Raw genomic sequence first — 25,650 nt, forward strand, 5'->3', positions numbered from 1 at the left:
TACACTCTATGGTCTCTATAAATGCAATCTGCACATGAATGCGTATTTTATCTGATGTACAGTGGTGGAAAAAGGTTCTTCCCCATAAGACTTTAATGGCAGTAAATAATGCCGGAAGGGTAGGCAATGCACATTGCACCATTAGGTGATCAGGTGATTCTGTGTCTCAAGAGCAACTCATCTTTCATGCAAAAACCAACAGGCACAGGAAATGTAGGAAAGTCATGTGACTTGTCAGGTGGAATATCGTTCGTCAGAAAATCGCCTTTTCTCAAGCCAGGTCGCAGAACCAACAAGAACTACATGTTATATCTCCGAAAATGATTTGCCTAAAAACGTTGAACGAAACACTAAAACAATATTGTCTTAATTACATAGGCTACTGTACTATATGTGCCGCAGTAGCTCAGTCGTTAGGGTGTTTTATTACCATGCAAGAGATCTGGGTTCGATCACCGACGGGGGAGAATCGTGATTTTGTCCAGCTGTTCAAGCTGCTCCGGTGCCCACCCAGCATCATATAAAATGGGTACCTGGAGGAAAGTCTGGGGAAGGGGGAGGTAAAGCAGCCACGGGCGTGGTGCTGGTCACATCATCCCCACGTTCGGCCTGATGAAGAAAGTGTGGGGCCCTAACTCCACACCCCCTATACGCCTTCATCGCTTGGTGCAAACCACAAGGTAGCCCATTGCTTTTTAATTTACTATATACATCCCGATTTTGTCGGAACAGCACTTCCCAATCTCTACGTGGGCTTTCTTCCAAGTTCCGTAAGGATGTGAATAGGCTCCAATTTTTCTTGATACAATTCATACATGTTATATTTCCTTATAAGAACAACAGCTGATATCTTTTGCGTGTGTGTGCATGTGGGGGGGGGGTATAATCCAAATATGTGAGGTGATCCTTTTCCCACTACTCCATTCTCAGAAATAAATCTCAATTCCACACATTGAAAATGTAGCACTTTCTACATCTTAACATGCAAATATCTAGTAGGAAAGTAATGTGTGGAAAGAGAAAAATTAACGATTTGTAACGGCACTTTGGAAATTTTGTAGTTTATTTTTTTCAATTTGAACTGACATTCATAATATTCATTAACAATCCCAATATTGACAAAAGAATAGCTTAGTCGTTCTGCTACACTCTCTCTCTCTCTCTCTCTTAGATTTCCCGATGGTGCAGTAGTAGTGGAGTCGCCTTGTAATCAAGGAGTCCCCGGTTCGATACCCGGTGGAGACACATAGTTAGTGGTTCGGATCTCACTTTAAACTGTAGATGCAGTCTCTATTAGCCTTACTGTGCATAAATTGGACTTAAAATACCAAATGGAAATAAAAATAAAAATCACCATAACTCTCTACAAAGCCAGAGGATTCAGGTGCGAAACCTGTTGAGTCTTAGATGTAGCATTGCATTTGTATTATTACCCATCATCTTCATTGTCGCGATTATCGCAAAGAGGTAAAGATGCGACACAAAATAACCCAAACAGAAGCTTGGAATCAATCTGAATATTGGTTACGTTGGATACGTGGTAGAATTGTCTTAGAAATCACTTCCTGTGATGCAATAGGGTTTTTGATTAGAGACCATTAACAATAAGTAGTTTCACATTCACCACACCCTTCGGTTGTTTAGAAATCGTAAGGAAGAAGGATCTCTAAATTTCCGCTTTCACATGTCAATGAAACTTTAACATAAGTTCAGTGTAGGTCACAAAAGAGATTTACATATTGTTATGATATCTTTTAAACGTCACGAAATCTAATTCTAATAGAATAGGATACTATTCCTTACGTTCCTGTAAATGTTCACCATTAGTCTGGCGAAAAATAAAGTAACGAAGATTTCTGTGTTTCCTTGAGCAAAGATAAGGTGCCTGGTTGTAGCAAACAAGCAGCAACTGCTTCGATCAGTGGCCTTCACTGCCAGAGTGACTCACGGCAGGCCTGCGCTCGTTCCAGTGTGGATATAAAACAGATATTTTATTTCGTTCGTTCCAATCCACAGTTGTATCAAGCTAACATTCGAATATTTTCGTAAAATATGTAGTAAACAAGTTGTATACATTATGGTCTTCCAGAGTGTTGTTGCCTGCTATTTACACGTGGGAGATGGGGGTGTTGTAAACATTTCTGAACCCAAAGGTCGAGCACGAAGGAAAAGTTGTGTAATCATTGGAGGTAATAACAAGGTAATAGTTCTCATCACAAATAGGGCTATCAGATCACCCTTCAGCGGAAAGTACAAGGGTCACTATTTATATTTTGAGCCTAACAATGAAAAAACAGGAATTTGGCATTGAAAACTGCTTTATTGTTTTTCGAAGTATTCTCCTTTATGGTCAATACACTTTTGCATTCGTTCGAACCATTTGTCAAAGCAGTTTTTCCAATCTTCTTGAGACACCTTCATAATATGGTTTTTGAACGCATCAACGGCATCTTCCGCCGACGAAAATCGTTGTCCACGCAATTTATTCTTGACATTCGGGAACAAGAAGTCATTGGGTGCCAAATCAGGACTGTACGGCAGATGACCCATCAATTCGATTTTTTGACTGTTCATAAAGTCGGTTGTCTTGATGAAGAATGATCCGACGGCGTTTGTTTGTTTTCCGTATTTGACCGAAGACCTCTGGCAATCAAATTGTTGTATACCATTCAGAGTTGACAGTTCTACGTTCCTCTAAAGGCACAGTTGCCACATGACCAGTTTTCCCGAAAAAACAGGCGACCATTTGTTTCGATGTGCTTCGAGTGCAAACAACTTTTGTTGGATTGGGTTCATCTTGAAACACCCATACAGTCGACTGCTGTTTACGTTCCGTCTCATATGCATATATCCATGATTCGTCACCTGTTACAATCTTATATACATCTTTTGAAGCAGCACGATTGTATTTATTGAGCATTTGTTTGCACCAATTGACGCGAGCATCTTTTTGAGTTTTTGTCAAATTGTGTGGGATCCAACGAGAACATACCTTTCTCACAGCTAAATGATCATGTAATATTTTATATATGCTGGTGGAACTAATGCCTATGGTTGCCTAAATCTCACAGTATGTCACATGACGATCTTGCAGTATTAGGTTTTGCACAGCATCAATGTTTTCTTGAACAACAACTGATTTTGGACGACCTTCGCGAATCTCGTCGGTAAGCGAATGGCGGCCACGATTAAATTCGTTATACCAGCGTTTCACAGTGGCAAAGGATGGGACTTCATCGCCAAATGTGGAAGTAAGTTGATCGATGCACTCTTGTCTTGATAATCCACATCGAAAATCGTAAAAAATCATCGCACGAAAATGTTCACAAGTTAATTCCATTTTATTGTTGTCGCGCAATCTCCAAGGCAACATAAACAACACAAATCAAGCTATTGACAAAACATTTAAAGTACGTTATGGTCAATAATGCCACACGATTCCGTGCAAACGTCAAATCGCGCCTAACTTCAATCAGTGTTGCCAAGGCTCAAAATATAAATAGTGGCACTCTTAGGACAAATTGTCTCAAAATGTTGGACATGAACGTATTTGCAGTAAATATAATAGGTTACTAGGACATCTTAGCATATAATGAGAATATGACACATCTTCAGCTCAAAAATTAATGTTGAAGTGAACGGTTGAGTTCAAAATTCGTCAACTGCTAATTAATAGCACGGCCATATGTGATTTCAACTTGTGTATGCAAGACAGAATATTTTCGTCGAGGGTGGGCCAGGAAGAGAAAACAATCCATGAATTCAGGAAGGAAAAAGTTCAAAATTTCGTAAACAAGGTCTGCAAGTTCTTGTTTATTGATATGTAAAAAACTACTATACACTGGGGGGAAAAAAACAGAATTGTGTGCCTTATTTGGCCAATAAGGACTGCGTATGTAATTTCTGGAATGAAACTTGTTACTTCGAACAAATTACCGACACTTATAGTATCGATAAAACTTCACAAAGTAAGCATTTTTATACATATATCAGGTCTTTTCCGGATCTAGAAAATCGGGAAGTAATTTCTGAGCTGGGACTGTTTTTCCGAACATCCAGTAGCAACCATGCACACACTTTGATTTAAGCATACTTCTCCAAGGAACCACGTTATCTTAGACTCTCCTCAGATTTTCTATCTCTCCATCTAATTTGAAGTTACGTGATGCCCAAAATACGTATAAGACATTTGAGATATCTTTCAAATTCCTCCCTGAGGCCAGACACGACTATAAAATCTAGGACACATCCAGAAATAACCTTATAACCTCTTTTTATTTTCTTATTTAGCGTAGTTTTTCTTTCACCTTTTGCTAATCGCGACGACGAGGATGAGTGATATGATGAAACTGAAGAAGGGGCACTCACAAAGAACACCCATATGCACGATGGGATTCGAACCCAGGACATCAGACATTGTAGCACACTGTGCTAACCACTCTGTCACGGACGGAATTCTTATAGCCCTAATCGTTCCACAAGCATTTTTCCTATCTTTAACTACACACGAAACATAAAGAACAATCTAAATAAACAGGTGCCAATTCACACTCTATCCGTAAAGAAACATATGCATGTGAAAATGCAAAATAATATTTATTTTTAGATAGTTGTGATTTATTATTGTATATTAAAGAAATATATTAGTGATAAAATGACGGAAGTAAAGGAACATCTCCAATGAAACGCTATACCTGCCGCAAAATTAGTTTGGTATTGAGAGCTGAAGGAACACGCGTCACGGTGTTGCCATATCATGCGGTACGGTACGCAGTGCAGCCGTCTGATGCTGTGTCGAGGAAAACGTGTTATGAAAAAGAACAACAACGATGAAATGTGTTATTGTTTTTCGAGGAAAACGGAATAACAATGATGACAACAATGATGAATGTGTTATTGTTTTCTCTCTTCATTTCCATCTCCCTTACAACATGAACGAATTAACGAAACGAGCATTGTTTACAGGTTACCTTTTCAATCCATTCTGTATATATACTTTCAATAATCATTTCTTTCCGAAAACGCCGTTAAAGTCTGACTATCTTTCAATTATACCGCAACTGAATTGCACAAAGTCCAGTTGGTGAGGCGTCTGACTTTTACGCGGGAGACCCGCGGTGGTTTGGGGAACTCTTTCAAATATCCTTAGCAGGCCTCCCCGATGGGGTAGTGGTAATCAAGGGGTTCGATACCCGGTGGAGGCACATGGCACAGTGGTTCGGATCCAACTTTAAACTGTTTTACCAGTCCCGATTAGCCTTCCCGTGCATAAAGTGGACTTAAAACAACAAATCAATCAATCAATCAATCAATCAAATATCTCTAGCGGCTCCGGAGTCGACTCAGTCCAAATGAGTACCTGGGGCAAACCTGGGTAAAGGCGGTTGGTGAACCACATCACCGCATCACCTCCATAATATGGTCGAGGTCTAGAATGTGTGGAGCCCTACCTCCACATCCCCATATGCTTCCATACTTTACTTTATTTTGCGTCCATTATTTGTTTTTGTATGAGAATCCCAGAGATTTTATGACTGTCCTTAAAGATGTTTTCCCACCTTGAAAAAGTCCCGAATCTTTCAACGAAACGCGCAGTTTCCTTACAGTGGGATGAACTTTCCTCCTATAATAAGAGTAAATATGGCGACGAATAGCGTCTTGCTGAAAGGTATCTAAATTTGTTACGCGTTTACTGATATTCCTCTACTTTCCTGGGGTTTCCAGTTTTGAAGCCTCGCATTGATTTATTTCTACCATATTATATTTCTTTTCCCCTATGGTTGTTCTTAAACACGCCAACAGCAGCAGCAGTCCTGTCCAGAACTTTATTTACAGAAATGATTGAACCCCCATTGTTTCGCTCTTGCTCAAAATATTTGCGCACAGAACAAACGTTTTCCCGCGTTTGGCCTTTGAGAGGAATTCCTCGAGTATTGCCTCCTGTGCTTGACGTTCTTCACACAAGCACACGACATACTCAAGCAGAAAATTTTGTACAAAAAAATAACACGCTATATACAACAAAGAATACACTAAATTCAGTAAACACTAAACAAACGGACTGGTTAAAATATCACAGCAACGCAACAAACAACACGTCCTCTCCCAACAACATGAAAACTGATCGCAAGAACAGTCGCCCGATAAGCGGCAACACCGTGATAAACGTTTTCTGTTGCTAGGTAACCAGAGCTTGGGTGAAGCACTGGGACGATTTTGATTGGCTCGCATGCCAGCAACCCACCCTGCCGCAGTAAAGTAAACCCTCTTTCTCCACGTGCTTCCCAAGCGTCAATACCAAACTAATTTTGCGGCAGGTATAATGCCTTATGGATATTTGTATTTCTTGCCGAACAAGTTTTCGAGTTCGAGTTATGACCAAAATGGGTTGGTTCATTGTGTATGTTCATTCATGTCTTTAATGTAATTATAAATCGTCGTCATGAATAATTTAACTGAGGAGAAAAGTATTGCTGCTAAAAGGTTTTCTCTTAAGTGCATGAACATTTGTTTGGAGGAAAAGGAACACGCACATTTGAGAGACAATTTATATGATTTTTACTGTTGGTATATATGTATGTGTGTGTGTGTGTTTGTTGTATATATATGAATGTCTTACACAAAATTCTAAGTTGCGACTAATGAATATCGATTCATCTTACCATTTGTCAAGTAGTTGTTTTTAACTCCAACCTTTTTCAAGCACTTCTGGGTTGACAGCATGTGTGTTGCGCGATGATGATTCAATGAAAACTACCATTTCAGTGTTGTTTGTTATGGCTGGGCCTGGGTGTATGACTCACGCTGCTGTCAATACTCAATCATTCCCGAGAATCCAGGTCCGCCAGGCAAACCTAAGCGACAATTTTGTTATTTGGGTTGCATAGACAACAGGCTTTAAGATGTTAGGATATCGTAGGTCTCGTGGCCCAAGAACTACTTTTCTGACTGTACAACCATAATTTTTTAAGAATAAATTATGTACAATATTAGCATTCACTTACTTTTAATACTGGTCCAATTTTACATTTTCCTGCATTATACAGGGTTATCTAAAAACAAATTCACACTTTGAAATGATTGTAATTTGTGTTGTGATTGAGATGCGCTAATATATTATGCATCTATGAAAAGAGTAACTCAAAAAGTTTAATTTCAGTGACTGCCTGCAAACGTAGTACCTGCCAGTGACCACTTTTCCCAAAATGGATGCTACCCTGATGGAAAAGGTTTTTTTGTGTTACTGAGTTTTGAGTCTTCAAATCTAGTTACAATCATTTCAAATTATGAATTTATTATTGAATAACCGCGTACATTTAATTCTTCAGCTCAGTATGGCACGAGATGCTGATTTTCTTGGACTTTGTTGATGTTTCCCGGATCTCTTCCAGCCGTTCCTCCGATGTTAATTGCCTCCCACTGCTTTTTCCTTGCCCAATCATAGATGGATTGCCTGCTACGTGGAGCCTTTTAACATTCGGCCCTAAATTTACAATGCACTGCTGTACTGAACTCAGACTTTTGAAACTTCATAACACAAAAACTTTCTGTGTCAGGGTACACAGGTGGTCACATGGTGCCACTGGCAGGTACTAAGGTTGCAGGTGGTCACTGAAATAAAACTTTTTTGAGTTACATACATACCATATTAGAGCATCTCGATAACAACACAAGTTACAATCATTTCAAATTATGAATTTATTATTGAATACCCGTGTACATTTAATTCTCAAGGTCCCAATAGAGCATAACGTTATAAAAATTCTCCTCCATTTTAAGTTTCTTCATCTTGGTTCACTGAAAAACGTAAAATCAAGGTTCTACTATATTTCCACTGAATCAGCAGTCTTCTTGAGGAGATAGCAAGGATGGTGGATGTAGTATTGGAATGGTAACATACCAACAGGAATACTAATCACTTACATTATTTATTGTAAATAATTTTGGCCCAAGGTGTAAACTATGCTTCAGCATGATTGATTAGCTGCTATTCTTATCCTTTGTTTTTCAGAGTCCCCCCTAAGAGAACCATGTCTAAAGCCACAACATTGACTACTGCCAGAAGAGGGACTCCGGATGAACTCTGGAAGCATACTAGGGAACCAATGAGACAACCCTTGCTGAAAAAACTTCTCATCAAGGAAGAACAAGCAGAAGAGGCTTTGCAGGCTTTCACTGCCATTTTGAAATACATGGGTGACTTGCCTGCAAGAAGACCACGGATTGCAAATGAATACACGGATCAAATATTTAATGGGCCTTTAAAGGAGGTATGTGTAAAAAGTACATGTTTTCTTAGCTACAACTAACAGGAGTGTGAGAAAGGAGGATTGGGAATGGGGATGAGGGGTGGAGATGGGGTTGGTTTGGAAAGTTAATGAGTGGCCTTATTCAGGATGATGTGTAGGCTCTCTCCCATCTTTTCCATACTGAGATGTTGGTGGATTGGAGCAAGAAATGGGTGGTCGCTACCTGGAAGCAGTCATTGAAAGAAATATTGTCGTTGGTGGTGTGGGGAGTGACAATGAAGTCCATGTCTTAGGCAGAGGAGTGATGATTGTTGATACTGAGGTTGAACATTGTGAATGTTACTACACCACAGATGTGTTGCAGGTGAGGGTATCGATTGAATTGGTTGCTGTTTTAAGTCCACTTTATGCACAGTAAGGTAATCAGGACTGGACATATGGTTTAAAGTTGGATCCGAACCACTATGTGCCTCCAGCGGGTATCAAATCCGTGACCAGACTCCTTGATTACAAGGTGACAACACTACCACTATGCCATCGGGGAGGCCCCTCGGTGAGCATATAGATGACATTTCAGGTGTGACAGGTTTCTTTGAGATGGAGGGCAAATTTGCCATTGGTAATATGAATCTGAAGAGCATGTGAAGTGATGATAAAGGGATAGGTTTTGCACCTTGGACTTTTGCATTTGTGTACACAGAGGGGTATTGGTTGTCGAGTGAAGGGGTACTGTGGACCAGGATGTTTATTTAGAGGCTGCAGTGGAGGGGAGATTTGAAAACAATTTGGAGCTTGTCAGGATCACTGTGAGGAATGAGTAAGAGGCAGTGGCGTATGCTGAGACCAAGACCAGGGCTATCTCCAAATATAGTAGTGTTTGTATTTTAAATGAAAATCTGCCTGGCAAAAAAAAGGGGGGGCTCTTCCTCATTCATTTTGGATTTTTTTGTTTACATCGAAATCTTATCATTAAAAACAACAATAGTAAGCAACGGACATAAACTATTTCATGCTTATTTATAAAAAGGAGCAGTCTATAACATGCAATATGTAGGACCTAGTACATGCAAGTATGAAATAATAATTAACTTCTTACCTTACTTGAAGGTAAACTCCATTCTTCTCTCCTTTTGCGTGAATTTTTTGGTCACTTTATCGAAGAATGTGTCCTCACATGAATTTCTGAAGTTGATTAGAATAACTTTCTCAATTGACATTATAGCCAAATTACTAAGCCGGGCTTGTCCCTGTGTTGCTCTGAGATAGTCTATGTTTTAATTCTCCTTAGAGAAGAAAAACTCCTTTCGACGGTTGCAGTTGTCGATGGAAATGTCAATAATAGTTCTGCTAGTTTGTACACTTCACTAAATACTATGTTCAAATTATTGAGCTTATTGACTCGACCCAGCCAACCAAATATATTTTTTGTAGCTGGTCTCGTGAAAATGCCTATGAACACGCTACGCGACACAAGGAACTCGGACTCGGACACAACAAGTTTGACCATATATTGCGGAAACCATCGACCCACGTCGTTGAAAACATGTGGGGTGGCTGGCAGTTGTTATGACAACAAGGATTGTTTATGTTGCCAAACTTATTTCCGTTACTGAAGGGCTGACTCGGGCCGAAACCCCATCGCGAGCAGTTTTGACATTTTTACAGTGGGGGAGGGGGGGTGTGTGTTTGAAACAGAAGTAAACAGGATGGCAACATGGCTGACGTCATCAGAATGTCCCATATAGCTGCGACCAACAGTGGAATTCGAATGAGAAGTAGAGTGTCAACTTCAGGGGAAAATCACTAAATTTGGCAGATTTATAATGCTTGTATGTGACAAAATTCATGGAACTGGAAGAGATGCTCGAAGGGATGAAGGGGGAGGGAGTTGATGTAATTTTCATGAGGCATCCTCTAGCTTGGATAATTTGCATTGGCACCCCTACCTATATTTTTTTCCCCAGCGATTTAGCGAATTTCGTATTTCCATTTTTGGCAACACTGAGTATCGCCAGGATGAAGCGAAGCCTTCACTCTCCAGCACTTGGGGTTGGAAGCCAGCAACAGGGACCACCAAGGTTGCCCCTGCCAGCACAGATACGTCATGGGTTGAAAGCACCGCCTGCTGGTTGAAAGACTTTTCCCTCAAATGAAGAAGCCTGGCAATAAATAAAGATGACCTAACACTAGCACTTTCACCCGTGGTCGTTACGTGAGAGTGAAGCATCAGTTAAATTTGCTACTTGATTATTTCCTGTATTTTAATAAGGGATTCGGCGATAGCCTAGGTAGCCTAGAATACATGCACCTGGTAAGAGGGACTGTAGGGTGTGCCTGATTTTGTTGAGGTTGGGGTGATATTGAATGACAAGTCCAGGGGTAGTTGGTGTCATGTTTCTTGGTGGGAGTATCAGGCAGGTAGGGATATTTGATCAGTGAGTTATTGAGACATGGTCCTCTAATGGCCAGGGAGAATGGGATTACTTTCTTGATGTGGAATGGGTGAGAACTGAAGAAGTGTAAGTACTACATGTCGTTGGTGGGTTTGGCGTGGATGACTGTGCACATCCACATCTAGCACATCTAATACGATGATTTGATTGGTGAAGTAGGTCCAGGTGAACTTGATGGAACTGAAGTGATTGAGTTGGTCTAGGAAATTGAATAGGGATGGTTCTCCATGGGTCCCAGGCATGAAAAATGTTTCATGCTCTGGACAAATGATGGCTTTATCTGGGAGAAACATCCACAGGCCTCAACCTCAGGATCAACAAAACATTCTTTCACTCAAAAAACTGGACTTCACTGCTGCCACAATATTCCTTTCAGAGATTGCTTCTGGGTAGCAAACATCCACCCCTTACCCCGATCCACCAACATCTCAGTAGAAAAGATGGGAGAGGGGCTATATATCACCTGTGAGTGCAAATATGCAATTACAACCTCTGTTCTGAATAACGTCACTCGGTAACTTTCAATGCAGGAACTCTGTAACACTCAATCCTGACCACCTCCCATTTTAACGTGTGTTGTTTGACTAACATGTAGCGTTGTGTCTATACATTGACCATGATACTTCCAGTCAGGGTAGCCATGTGATCAAAGCAGCTGCTGGGCCATTCCTTGTTGTTTGGAGGGGTGGTCGCAATTTAGTTAGCACTTAGTGTAAAAACAATTTTAAATTATGTGTAGGAAAGTACCTGTATATTTTCTCTGTGAACTGTTGATACATCTGTGTGTTATGTTACCTGGTCTTAAGAATGAAGCCATTAATTTGGGCAACAGAGTTTATTGAAAATTACATTTTTGAAATTAACAAAGAATGACATCACTTTGTTTGCAGTGCAAAAGAGTCCATGATGTGATCAATGTTCAATGACAATGAAATTTCCTGCTCTATATGTAAAGCTACCAAAGCAGATGTTCTCTCCTGGTTTAAACTGTTGTAAATAATATTTACCCTCTTGTGTACGTTAAATGAACGTTCACATGCACACGATGATACTGGTAACATCACTGCCACTTGTAACAGTCCTGCTGTACATGGAAAAAGGGTTACTGGCAAAGCTGAATGAAGGTCAGAAATGTTGTTTGTTCAATGTTATGAATATAATTTTTTAGTACTTCAAGCGTGTCTTTAGCTAAAAGGTTGGAAGCTTGAGGATGACAGACTTGTATTCCTACAAATGCACGTGCACTCTCATGTGAGAAGTGTCTATTGAATGTATTTGTTATATTGTCCTGCATAGGAAAGAGTACTCTTCTACAAAAATACTTGTGTTAGTGCACAAAATTTGAAAGCTGTAAGATTGCTGAAGAACTTGCTTTCCTAGAACTCGGCTGGGGAGTCAAAACTTCCTCACTCTATTAAACATATCACATGATTTTTCTTCATTTCTTAAATCTTTGAGAGCTTTTTAACAGACTCATGTACATTTGCAGAGTTATATCTTCTCTTCAGAGAAAGTCATTTAATTCATTTGTAATTCCTATGTGCTGGAAAACGAACAAAAATGCTATGTTGGGGATGGGCCTCATTCTCTTCAAAAGTCCATCAGCAGGTGCTTGTCCCATTTGACCTTCCTGAAAAGCTAAGCAAACTGCTTTATAGTTTTTAACAGCAGCATCCATGGCATGAACATGTCCAGTGCATTGCAGAGAGGCTGGGTATGGTCAAAGACTCAATATCCAAAGCTTTCTGATTGTCGTAAAGGCATTCATGTGGCAACACTGAACCAAAATAATTGTGCAATGATTGTAAAAAAATCAAAGAAATTTCTTGCCTTCTCAGACAAATAAAAATGAACTATTACCAAGTTCAACTGGAGTGCACAACAATGCACATATATTGCAAAATAATGTAATTCTCCGAACATTTTTTGCGCACCAGATGCATGACCATGCATGCCATTTGCTCCACCATAAGATTGTCTAATGCACACTATATCTGGTTTTACTCCTGATGTTGTAAAACTTCATTCATTGCCTGTACTATCACTTTTGCATTCAATTCTTTAAGTTTCACAAACACAAAAAAATGTTCCACAGGTTTAGAATTTGGCACGTAGTGTACACACAGGCTGAGTTACTTGCTTATGTTGATGTCACAAGTTTTATCAGCCGAATTTTCATGCAACATTTATCTCTTGCATAAAAACTTTCTCAGTTTATTTATCACAACATAAGATCAGTTGATTCTGCAAATCTGGCATCAAATAGGAAGGATTTCCAGGAGCCTTGAAATCTCTAAACTGCATTTGGTACAACCTTCATGTTTCCCATGCTTGCTGATCCTTCTAGCAGAACCATGCAACATCGCTGCTGTACAACGAGTGAGCTCCGTGTTAGTGCACAACATGCAAATAACTAATTACAACAAAGAACAAAAAGAGCAACAAAATTAGTAAATTTTCTCAACTTCATTTAGCAGAAGTTGCACTCTGACATCATCATCCTCACTCTTGGATCTTCGCCCTTCATCATCTTCATTGACATTGTTGCTATCGTCATTGTTCATGTTTAGATCTATGACAAATCTATTAATAATGTCATCCCTTAGTCGGTTTCTTGTGAAAAAAACTCTTCGATTTCTTCAACAAGTTTGCTCCAATTCTCTTTGGTTCCTTTATTTACTGCTGTTTCTAATAAAGCTTTGATGGTCAAAAGTTTAAATTGTATGTTGTGTTTGTTAATGTATGCTTTAACTTGGGCCCATATTAGTTCTATTCCATTAAAATTGCAATTGTATGATGGCAACCTCACTATTGTAGGCCAAACTGCCAATTTCATACTGTTCGAAATTTGGTTTGATTTTAGATACTACCTTATAAAGTTGAGGTTTCATCATACCTGCATCATGCAAAAATATTGTGAACCAATAGCCATAACCAAAGTAGGTCTTTTCTAGATTTTGATGTCGGTGCTTTATTCATTTACTTTGAATTATATGGAGCAATATTAATTGCTATTACAGAGTTTGGAGGAATGTTTGGAAGTAGTTGGTCCGTTAACACTTTCTATGTAAATGTTGCTGTTCACTTCCTTTTGATAATTTGGACCTAAACAAAGCCTGGCAATGACTCTTTGACCATTCCCTAAAGCATCTTCACAGGTAGTGATTTGTCACCTTTAAGTCATATCTTGGATTTAGTATGGCCGGAACTCAACCACATTTCATCGGTGTAAACAATAGGTCGTCCAGCTGTTCGCAATCATCTCATTATCAATAAAAAATGATTTCTTCCTATAATAATGTAGTTTCTTTCCATTTAAAAACTTTTGCCACCTTCATTTTTTTATATACAAAACTTATATTGCGAAGAACATTTCTGAATGACCGAAAAGCATCTTCAAAATGTATTTCTCCCCTGACTTGTTAGTAAATATCACTTATGCTAGGAATAAAATCAGTTTTATACATGATGTATATTATGCGCAGTATGTAGTCACAAACGAGACAAGCAAATATCACCAGAATAAATTCCATCCTGGATATTTTAGAATGCAAGAATGCACAAATTTAACACCACATAATCAGCACCATCCTTACAAAACAAGGTTCTTCAACAAGACACAAATAAAACACATAGGAGTTAGACTACAATGTCGCAAAAACAAAAAATGTTCCATAGGTTTAGAATTTTGCACGTACATGCTGAGATACTTGCTTACACTGATGTCACAAGTGTCGGCATAAGCACTTCTTCTCTGGCTTCCATTCACTCCTCACACCCTAGCAGAATACTTTTTCCTCATGTCTCATTGGCACAGAAACAGTCAAGTGATTGCTAACATGGGAAACATGACAGGTTGCATCAAACACGGTTTAAGAGCAGGACCATACTCCTGCAACAGATTGAATATTTTCAAACCTTCATTCCTGTTCCTTATTTCCTGTCAAAGATAAACCCTGTCTACCCAGCAGAAGGACAACCAAAACCACAAAGTGCACATTTTGGCTTCTGATGCATGAATCTGCTGTTCCATCTCCTGTTTGCATTAAAGTCTGCAAAGAAGAGGGTCATAATTAGTTCTAGTCAGGAATGTTGTTGCGCCAGCTTCTTCCTTCCTCTTCACACATATTCAAACACATCATGGTAATTTCAAATAGCGGAGAATGGTAGTTAAAGTTCGTAAGATCACTTTCAAAAAAATGTTTAATTGCAAATTTTGATGATCAGCGTAAAATCAATTATTCAATGCACCATTTTCATTAATATCATTATAATGATTAAATAAGAGAATACTGGTTTAAAAATATAATACTGTCTGGAAAGGGAAAGCACACATTTTTAAAAATTGTTTTCCACAATTATATTAAACTGTGAAAGCAGTATTCATACGAGTACTTGTAAATCGTAGTTATATTTTATGAAAATGTGAAATTTTAATCACATTAACATATGAATAAATATGATGTGTGGGTGTCAAGGCAATTACACATGATTACATATTTAGGAAAACTAATTTGGTTCGATATCTGGTACAATGTGGTTGAGGTAGAAAATGCACTTAGGGAAAGTACCAAACATTTGAACTCTGATGCATGCACAATTTTTATGGAGTTGTACGTTTGAACTTTTCAATTTCTAGGACATTCTTCGTGATGAAATTTACTGTCAGATCATGAAGCAGCTAACTGACAACCGAAACCACCTGAGTGAAGAACGAGGCTGGGAATTGATGTGGCTAGCCACTGGAATGTTTGCATGTAGCCAAAACTTGCTCAAGGTAAACAAACATTTTGTAAGCATTTTACTTTTGTTTCATGTATGAATTTGCAACTTTGTTGGATCAACTATAACATAGACACCTTCTAATACTTGGTCACAATTCGCACGCAATGATTGTAGTAATTATAAATGTTAAAAGAATAAGTACTAGGTGTCTGAATTATCTTGTGCCATAGGCCAAATAACAGTATCAGTTCAATATGTCTACCATTGAATTTCACACAGATCTATAAGTGAAATCACAGGTTGTTGAGCACACGGGAAACAAAATCTGGGGTACAGCAGGGCATTCATTCTCAATCCTGATGCAGAGGTCGTCAGATCATGAATCTTCATGCTGTGCATCTGGGATTTCAGATACCCCCAGAACACAAAGGCATATAGATTCAAATCCAGCAAGAATGGCACCCTTCGAAGGACCCTTTTTTTCATATTTAGAATCTCTTGAGATTGGGGGGGGGGGGGGGGCGGGGGGCAAAAAAAGACTGAACAAGGAGTGGGAAAAGGGCTACAGGGAAGACCAAAACATAGATGGAAAAAGGCAGACAGTGGAGAGTGTAGTAAGAAAAGGGAACAATTGAAGCACAGTGGAAAAGAGGAATGACGGTAAATCAGAAGAAAATGGAGAGGCTTGTCTACTATGCCGACCAAGTCAAAGACTGAAACTGACTTATGACACATGATATTGGCACAAAAGTAATGAAAATTTCTAATTTTACCAGGATCCCTGAACTTTCTTTGAACCAATATCAATGATGTAGGCCAAAGGATGATGTCTAGTCATAAAAATAAATTATTTTTGGGGGCACTAGTTATAAGGAATTAGAATTGTCATCATTTTCCTAAAAGAAATTAATTTGTGTTATCTGTTTGCTTCAGGAGTTGACAATGTTTCTGAGAACTCGTCGCCACCCAATTGCCCAGGACTCCCTACAGAGGTTACAGAAGACTCTTCGCAATGGACAGCGCAAGTACCCACCCCATCAGGTGGAAGTGGAGGCCATTCAGCACAAAACTACAGAGATCTTCCACAAAGTCTACTTCCCAGATGACTCAGATGAGGTACATATAAATAATAATAATAATAATAATAAAATCGCCTTTATTGGAGCAGGCGTGTTTCGGCCTCTAGGGCCGTTCTTACAACAGACCCTTGTCTGGAAGATTAGTACAATGGAATAAAGAGTACATTGAGAAAAAAAAACATGAAAAGGATTACATATCAATACAAATAAGAATAATTAAATATATAGGTATATACGCTTAGGATATATGTATAGATAATGAAAAAGAAAAACAGATTTACCTATAAATTGTTGAACATAGGTATCTTTTTTTTTTTTTTTGCTTTTGTTTTAGTACACATTCATATATATTCAGTAATCTGGAAAAATAGAAAATATAATAGTAATAATGAAGTGAAATGAAATTATGAAATTATGAGATTTATGTGCACACAGTTGCCAAATGTTACAATGCGTATCTTTATGAATGAATGAAAAGTTGCTCGTGATTAGGTATTTCGCTGCCTTGCCAGTAGATACTGTTTGAGATTCTTTTTAAATAGCTTATGGCTGTTGATGGATGTTAGGGAGGTTGGGAGGGAATTCCATTCTTTAGTGGCAGTTACGGTAAATGATTTTCCATAGGTGGTGGTATTATGTACTGGGACTGACAATAATTTCTTTCGTCGTGTTACATGTTCATGTCTGCTCGAATTTGTCTTCAGTTTTTCAAAGAGATATGCAGGCTGTTTGTTGCCTAGTACTTTATGTGTTAGAGTTAATAATTGGTATTTCGCGAGATTCTTGGTGTTAAGCCAATTCAAATTGAATAAGTATTTTGAAATGTGGTCCCTTTTTTTCAGCTTGTAAATGAATCTTATGCATGCATTTTGTAGCTTTTGTAGCTTATTAGTTATGGAGCTGCTTGCATTGTAAGCAACCGTGGCTCCGTAGATTAATCGTGATAAAACTAGACTCTCGCACAATTTTTTTTTAACCTCAATGCCTACAATATTTTTCAAGTGATGTAATGCTCGAAGAGATTTGTTGGCTTTTTTCATCTGCTCTGAAATATGACCTGACCATTCTATGTGGGAATCCATGACAACGCCAAGGTTATTTACAGTATTTTCTAAGTTTAACGGATGGCTATTCAATTTGGGGAGAATCATGTTATCTGTGTTTTGGCTAAGCTTTTTTACCAGAAATTTCGTTCCCATTATGACAAATTTTGACTTGGTTGGGTTTAATTTTAGGAAGTTAGTTTGTGCCCATTCACTTATGGCGTTCAGGTCTTTCTGCAGTTGTGATGCTGCATTTGAGAACTCTTCTATCCTTGTATGTATGTATATCTGAGTATCATCAGCATATTGGTGATACTGCGCATGCGAGAGGTTCTTATGTAAATCCATTACATAAATGGAGAAAAGGAGAGGTCCAAGAATGCTTCCTTGGGGAACTCCATTTCGAATGTTTAACCACCCAGAGGAACAGTTATTTTTGCCTCTGATTTGTACACGCTGCTTCCTGCCAGAAAGGTACGATGCAAACCAATCATGGCTTATGCCGTTAACCCCAATGCTGTGTAATTTAGCGAGTAGAACTTCATGGTTTACGCAATCGAATGCTTTCGAGAAATCAAGGCATACAAGTAAGGTGATTTTGCTTTCATCGATAGCTTTTTGTACATCATCAGCAACTTTCAGAATGGCTGTTGTGGTGCTGTGATTTGGCCGAAAACCAGATTGATGCTGTACAGATTGATACACACCTGTAGTTGGCATTGGCAGTCAAATGAGTAAAATCTAACAAAAAACCACCAGGGAATCCTTTCTTTTCATGTATTTGAATTTATTACCTACTGGTAATCATTCAAAATACGTATGAAGGAATATTAAGGTATATGGTGGGTATAAAATATTAAATCACCGAAATAGTCACAAATGGTAAAATTGCAGCAAACATTAAAGAGAGTGGGACCTCCATTTACTATCCCAGATACTACATTTTGCTACATTCCCTGATCCCAAATAATAACACATATGTTATTTCCTAAATTCGACATATTCTATTTTGGGTTCTTTAAATCTTTAGTCCCATATCCCTGAATAACATACAACCGAAGTTTCCCTATAATCTAGGGCATCTTATTCTTATCATTAGCACATGAAAATATAAGATAAAGAACATCAATTCGTTCTAATACTGTCTAGGGATGTACCCTCACACACTATGTTAAAAGCATGTATACCCAGGATAAATTTTGTGCAATTCTGGAATTATTGAGATGCATGCTGAAATTTCTATAATGCATGTCTGCTCTTTTTGTCTGATACATTGAGTTCTAACAGTAATTTGAATGTGTGTTTCAACTATTCCATTAACTAAATCAATTGGCACTGACTGAATATACTGCTTTAACTATTTCCATTCATGGACTGTGTGAATAAGTGTTCAATTAAGCCAAGGATAAAGAGTGTTTGTCATCTTTGCGTCAAAAATTAAGTAATGGTGCTCGAGATATCTAAAACTAACAAAAATGTACAATGGATATAGTGAGAGAGCAGCAAATAATAATAAGATGACAAAATGTTATTAAAACCACTGCTGTTAGCATTGTCTTCAAGTACTGATTTTCCAAAAATTTGAAAATGTGTGTCAATATTTTCAAAAAGTGATAATGTAACAATACCACCCTCCCAGATAATACAAGTGAAAGTAAACAATGAGCAATTATACTGATAAATATTGTGTGTTAGGAATGTGGGAATTAACTGATGGATGGTAATTATCAACAGAGTGGTTTTATCAATTTATTAATACAATTTCCGCACTTCCACAATTGTCATTATATTATGGTGCTTTAAATTATTCTATTCTTCTATTTTAGTTATTTTACATTGCTTGTAATGATCCTTATAATTATTAAATTAATGTTAATGTACATGTAAATTAATTACATACCAAATTTTTAAGTATGCAGTTTCTCTTTAACATACAAACACACAAATACACAAAAGATAATCAAACGACCACACCCATTTCTTTGGAAGGTGCATATGACTTTCACAGTGGACATATGGACTGAAAAGTGGAGACAACGCAGGATACAAATAGGGACATTGAATATTAGAACACTGACAGGAAGGACTGAAGAAATTGTGGATCTAATGGAGAGTAGAGGAGAAATTAAATTGAGGAAAGACATACTGAACTGGGCAGGAGAAGTGGGGTTGGATTTGTAGAATAAACTAAAAATCAATGTAAAAGGAAAGTAATAGAAATAATTCAAGTGTATGCCCCTCAAACAGGATGTACAAGGGAGAAGAATTTGAAGAAGACTTGGAAGAACATGTACAAAAGGAATGGAAAATTGTGATGGATAATTTTAATGCACAAGTGGGAAGAGACAGGAAATGGTATACAGAAATACTTGGAGCAGATGGATGGGGACAGAGGAATGAGGAGGAAAAGAGGCTACTGGACTTTTGTAAGAGAAATGGGCTCTTAGTAGGTAATAGCTGGTTTAAGAAGAAATATGAAAGCTATAAAATTATAAGAAACAGTTGGAACCATGAACAAAAGTCTGTAATAGATTATATATTGGTAAACAAGGAAGTAAAGAAGAAAATGAACAACATTAAAGTATCAGAAATTAGACAGTGATCACAGGCCACTAGTAGGAGACGTGAGGAGATGGAAAATAAGAGCCAGAAGGGAGGAACAAGAGAGAAGGATAATAGTGTGGAAATTGAAGGATAACACGATAAAATAGTAATATAAAGAAATATTGCATACTAAAGTGCCAAGGAATAAACCCAAAGGAGTAGAAACAGAATGGATGATTTAAAACAGAATTAGTAGAGGCAGCCGAAAAGGTATGTGGTAGGACAAGCAAGAAAAGAAAGAAGAAAGAAACACCATGGTGGAATGAAAGAACTAGAGAAGCAGTGAAAAACAAAAAGGATGCATTTAGAAAATGGTTTAAAGTTAAATCACAAAAAGAGTACATGGAAAAGAAGAGGCAAGAACAGTAGTAATGGAGGAAAGAAGAAAGTGGATGGAAGAATGGGCCAAAGTGCTAGAAGAAGATGTAGATGGAACAGGAAAGTATTGTATGGATTAGTGAGAGAAAGGAGAAGAGAAAGAGGAGACAGCTGCAAGCTAAGGGATGAAGAAATAAGGAGAATCTGGAGAAATCATTTCAAGCAATTGCTGAACGTGAAAAAAGGAAATGAACATGAAGAAGGGAAGGAAAAAGAAAACTGGAAGAAAAAATGAATCTCACATGGAAAGAAGTGGAGGAAGCACTGACGAGAATGAAGAGAGGTACAGGAACTCGAGTAGATGACGTGACAGTGGAAATGATTCTAGGAACAGGACTGATTGGTGTGCATTGGCTGTACAGTGTTGAAAACAGTGTGGCAAGAGAGGGAAGTGCCAAGGGATTGGACAAAGGGATTAAATTAACTAATTACGTACCGTGAGTTACAAAGAAACCACTCTGAGGAAAAAGTAATGGACAAAACAAGGGTATCATTCATTTTCCAAAACCACATCACTTGGCGTATAATGATTTAGATACTAATAAATAGGACTAATAGTTCCATATTCAAGATGGGGGACAGAAAGGAATGTAAAAACCAGGGTTGTTAAAGGTCCAGGAATTTTAAATAAATTCAATTCTGGTCCAGGAGAGAAAATCAGCAAGCGTAAATGGGTTCTGGACCATAAAGAACCTTTTTATCTGTAAGGTATTTCAATTCGATCCAGGAACCTTCTTTTCTGAATGAATTTAAATACGGTCCAGGAACCTTTTTTAAAGATGAATTTAAATACAGTCCGGGAACCTTTTATACAAACCAATTTAAATTCAGTCCAGGAACCTTTATTCCAGGATCAATTTAAATACGGTTCAGAAACCTTTCTTTCCGAATCAGTTTAAATAGGGTCCAAGTTCCGTATTGAAATGAAACAATACGCAACTTGGATCGAATACGGACCTGACGATAAACAATTATCCACTTGTGAGCATGAAAGACTAATCCAGGAGCTGGATGTCTCAAGAATCTTAGGTACGTACAACGTAGAAATGGGCGAAACGCAAACTATGCAGTCACATTGCCCCTCTCCATGTAAATCCATTCTCTCGCGTGCGTTCCTTCACTTGGTTGTAGCAGCACTGCCCATCCCTGTTGTGATATCTGCTGGAAACACAGCAGCCTCACGTCACCTCGTCAATGGCTCCTATTGGTTGCGGTTCCTGGATTGGATCCCAGAGCAACACGTGACAGGTTTGTTTGAAATCAATATAGTCCTAAGCATTATGTATAGTAACTCTTCAACAAGGGAGTTTTTGAACCTGGCCCTCGAGAGAACAACAGCATTTTGATTTATTCCCTGTGCTACGTTTTCTACAACCGCAGTGTGACATTCTAATGTAAAACACACTCGCAGCAATTTTTAGAAGGCAACCTTTGATAGGTCAACCCTGGTCCAGGAATTGTAAATAAATTCGATTCCGGACTGGGAGAGAAAATCAGCTAATGTAAATGAGTTCCAGACAGTGTATAACCTTTTCATATTTAAAGCATTTAGATTCGGTCCGGGAGCCTATTTGCGGATCAGTTTAAATACGGTCCAGGAGCCTTTTATCCGGATGAATTCAAATTCGGTCCAGGAACCATTTTTCCAGCATGAATTTCTGGTCCAGTAACCTTTTATCCAGAATGAATTTCATTTTGGTCCAGGAACCTTTTTTCGGGAACAATTAAAATACGTCCAGGAACCTTTTCTCAATGTAACAATATGCAACTTGAATCAAATTTAAATTGTGCGAGAGAGAAAAGGTTCCAGTCCTGTAGCGGAACCCAATAGAACCCATTAGAATTTATGGGTTGCTGGACCTTTAACAACCCTGGTAAAAACTACAGAGGAATAACACTAATGTGCCACTCAGAAAAGGTGTATGAGAAAATATTAGAGAAAAGAATAAGGGAAGTAACAGAGATGAACATGAGAAAAGAACAGTATGGATTTAGAAGAGGCAGATCAACAGATCACCATAAGGTGATTACAGGAAAGGCACTACAAGTATGGAAATGATTTGATTGTCATTCCTAGATATAGAAAAGGCATATGGTAGCATTGACAGAATAAGAGAGGAGGAAAAAATATTATGTAGAGTGCAGAGCACATACAAGGCCAACCAGAGCTGTGTGAAGATGCCAATTTGAAGAACAGGGTGGTTCAGTATAAGTAATGGACTAAAACAGGGAAGTGCTCTTTCCGCACTGCTCTTCATAATTACAATGGATGCAATTAACGAAGAGGTGGGGAAGAAGATAGGAGAGGAAGAGATGAAGGTACTGTTGTTTGCTGATGACTTAGTAATATGGGGAAACAGGGAAGAAGTCCAGAGACAGCTTGATAGTTGGAATGAGGAAATCAGAAGAGCAGGAATGATGCACAAGGAATGGGAGTAAAGCCAAAGGGAAGACCAAGATGTCGGTGGAAAGAGCAGATAGTGAAGAATGTTAGGAGAAGAGAACAAGATTGGAAACACCGTGGAAAGAGGGGAGTGGTGGGAGATCAGAAAAAAAATGGAGAGGCTAGACTTCTATGCAGACCCAGCCAGAGGCAGCAAACGGTGAAGGTTGATATGACTTTCTGGTTCTGCACAAAATATCTCACATTTTATATGTTATATTTATGTGAAATTTAATTTACAATAGAAAATATTCCTCATGGTACAGTTCGGAGCTGAGAAGACTGCGAGTGCGGGGTGAGGTTTGGGGTGAAAGGGGAGGAAGTGTGGGGAGGAGAGCTTCGACTTGGTGTTCAATTCTTCAGTGTTGTCAGACATGCAGAAGTTACTGTAGGAAAGGGATAATGGAATCGGGACTTTCAGTGTGAGGTGGATCTGTGTGGGTGTGTCTTGCTAACTTCAGTGCTCTTGTTCCATTGTTGTAGTGCGAGTATGTCTTCTTTGCGAAGAATGGGACAGACAATTCACAGTGAAGCTAGGGAGATAATAAGACACGTGATACAGCAGTGTGATGAAGAGGCCAAAGAAGGAAAACTGAAGTACTTGCTACAGCAATCAAATTTGTGTGTGTGTAATTACACAGGCGTATCTGTGTGGAGTGTATCAAAAATAAGGAAAGAGGCCCATGATGTGGGCGAGACATCACTGTCTACACCAGGTAAGAAACGATGACGAGCTGAGCAATACAGATTCCATTGTGATGAATTCGATCGAAGGGTCATCAGAGATGTAATACAATAATTTTACCTTGTGGAAAATACAATACCAACGGCACTGAAAGTTCTTTCAGCCATTTGTGAAAAAAAATATTTTCCGTGGAAAGTGCATAGTTTCTGCTTCATGATATGGGTTTCATTTGAAAAAATGCAGAAGCAATAGAAAAATTCTCATAGAACGTCCAAATATTGTTCATGGGCATGCCAAATATCTATGGGCAATTAAAAATTTCAGATCGGAGAATCGTGTGATAGTATATATCGATGAGTCATGGGTCGACAACAATCTTACCTTTGGGAAATGCTGGCAAAGTGAATTGAATGCCATTGAACTAGCGTGGGCAAAAATATAACGACTTGTGAGGGAGAAAAATATAACAGGAGATTTGACGTTGTCAAGGTTGGAGGATCTGACAGGCATGTCATCACTGTCGAACAGGACTACTGGCAGGAAGATGGTCTGATGGAGGACACTGTGGATAGAATCATTATTTCACTAGGTGGTATTGACACTGATGAAGACGACAACATCAGTGAGAGCGATTCAACTTTGGGATCGGAATTGGCACAAACCTTGTTAGATAGTGATGATGATTGATGAAAGGCGAATGGAAAGCATGTTATTGTACAAATAGTTTAATCATCAAAATAAAATTCCTCCATTATTAGTATTGCTTTCACTTGTTACTAATATGCTCCATTCATTTGCAATGAGTTTTTGTACCATGCCTTTTTTATTTATGCTGCTGGCTGCACACTGTGACAACAGGCAGGTCAGTTTCACATTCCTCAGCCTCGCAGTCTTCTTAGCTCCCAACTGTACTAACTGCATTTTATTTCAAGGCATTTGAAGTGGACTCTTCAACCAAAGCCAGAGACTTTTGCCAAAACATATCAAAGCGACTGAACCTGCGGTCAAGCGAGGGCTTCAGTTTATTTGTGAAGATCGCCGACAAGGTGATTTCTGTTCCTGAGGCAGATTTCTTCTTTGACTTTGTTCGTCAACTCACAGATTGGATCAAGAAAGCAAGGCCAACAAGAGATGGTAGGTATAGGATTTTGTACTCATATATTCTGAAGGTTCACTTGATTAGCAATGGTGCATGTGATACAATGGCACCAACAATGGTTAAGGGGGTACAGGGCCATGGCTGTTGCATCAGTCAGTGTTCTGACTATATTTAAAATGGTAAAAGGGAACGGGTAAGAGAAAGAATTTCAAACATGGTGTGATTGTCGGTGCCCAATTGCAGGTGGTAGGATTTAAGTCTTTATGCACAGATAGACTAATCAGGACTGGATCTACAGTTTAAAGTGAGCTCCAAACTACTATGTACCTCAACCAGGTACTGAATCTGGGACCCCTTGAGTACAAGGTAGGAACGTTATCACTGCTTGGAGAGAGACAGGCAGGTGCCATAACTATGACACAGAGAGAATTATAGAGAACTATAGGTTTATGCATACAGTGTCGACATGTGAACCAGGAAAATACTTCCAGCAGCAAGTCATTTTCCAGTTGTAAAATGAAAATGGATGAGACTCCAGATGATTCTGCAGGTCAACAGTGGACCCACAAAAGCACAAATAACAATTCGTTACAACTTGGCACCCTGAATAATATGTCTATTGTCACAACACAACATTCATCAAGGTGATGACTAGGCTCATGACTCTAATCAAGTGAACGTTCAGTGTAAATCCAGTATATTTAATTTGTCTGTGAATGAAAGAACTACCTTGTTCACAATTCAATCTCTGTAATAACATTTTCGGCACTAACTACTGTCAATATTACATGTTGAACATTACTTATGGTTATTATGTAATGCTATGGAATTTTTTCTACATCTTGCTTAACATTTAGAGAACAACAACATGAAATATCATATTTTTATGAAT

At 38.5% G+C, this 25,650-nt stretch overlaps 1 protein-coding gene across 1 annotated transcript in view; it reads left to right on the forward strand.

Annotated features, from left to right (window-relative positions):
* LOC145987887 (myosin-VIIa-like) overlaps positions 1 to 25,650 on the forward strand; it is a 197,887-nt gene that overhangs the window by 139,673 nt on the left and 32,564 nt on the right. The window contains exons 31-34 of the mRNA XM_083122679.1: positions 8,012 to 8,270; positions 15,342 to 15,479; positions 16,361 to 16,543; positions 24,592 to 24,793. Coding sequence (XP_082978805.1) covers positions 8,012 to 8,270; positions 15,342 to 15,479; positions 16,361 to 16,543; positions 24,592 to 24,793 — 782 coding nt within the window. The remainder of the gene's footprint in view (positions 1 to 8,011; positions 8,271 to 15,341; positions 15,480 to 16,360; positions 16,544 to 24,591; positions 24,794 to 25,650) is intronic.

Source organism: Lepisma saccharinum, chromosome 5 (genome assembly GCF_977018435.1).
Source record: "Lepisma saccharinum chromosome 5, izLepSacc3.1, whole genome shotgun sequence".
NCBI classification, from domain to species: Eukaryota; Metazoa; Arthropoda; class Insecta; order Zygentoma; family Lepismatidae; genus Lepisma; species Lepisma saccharinum.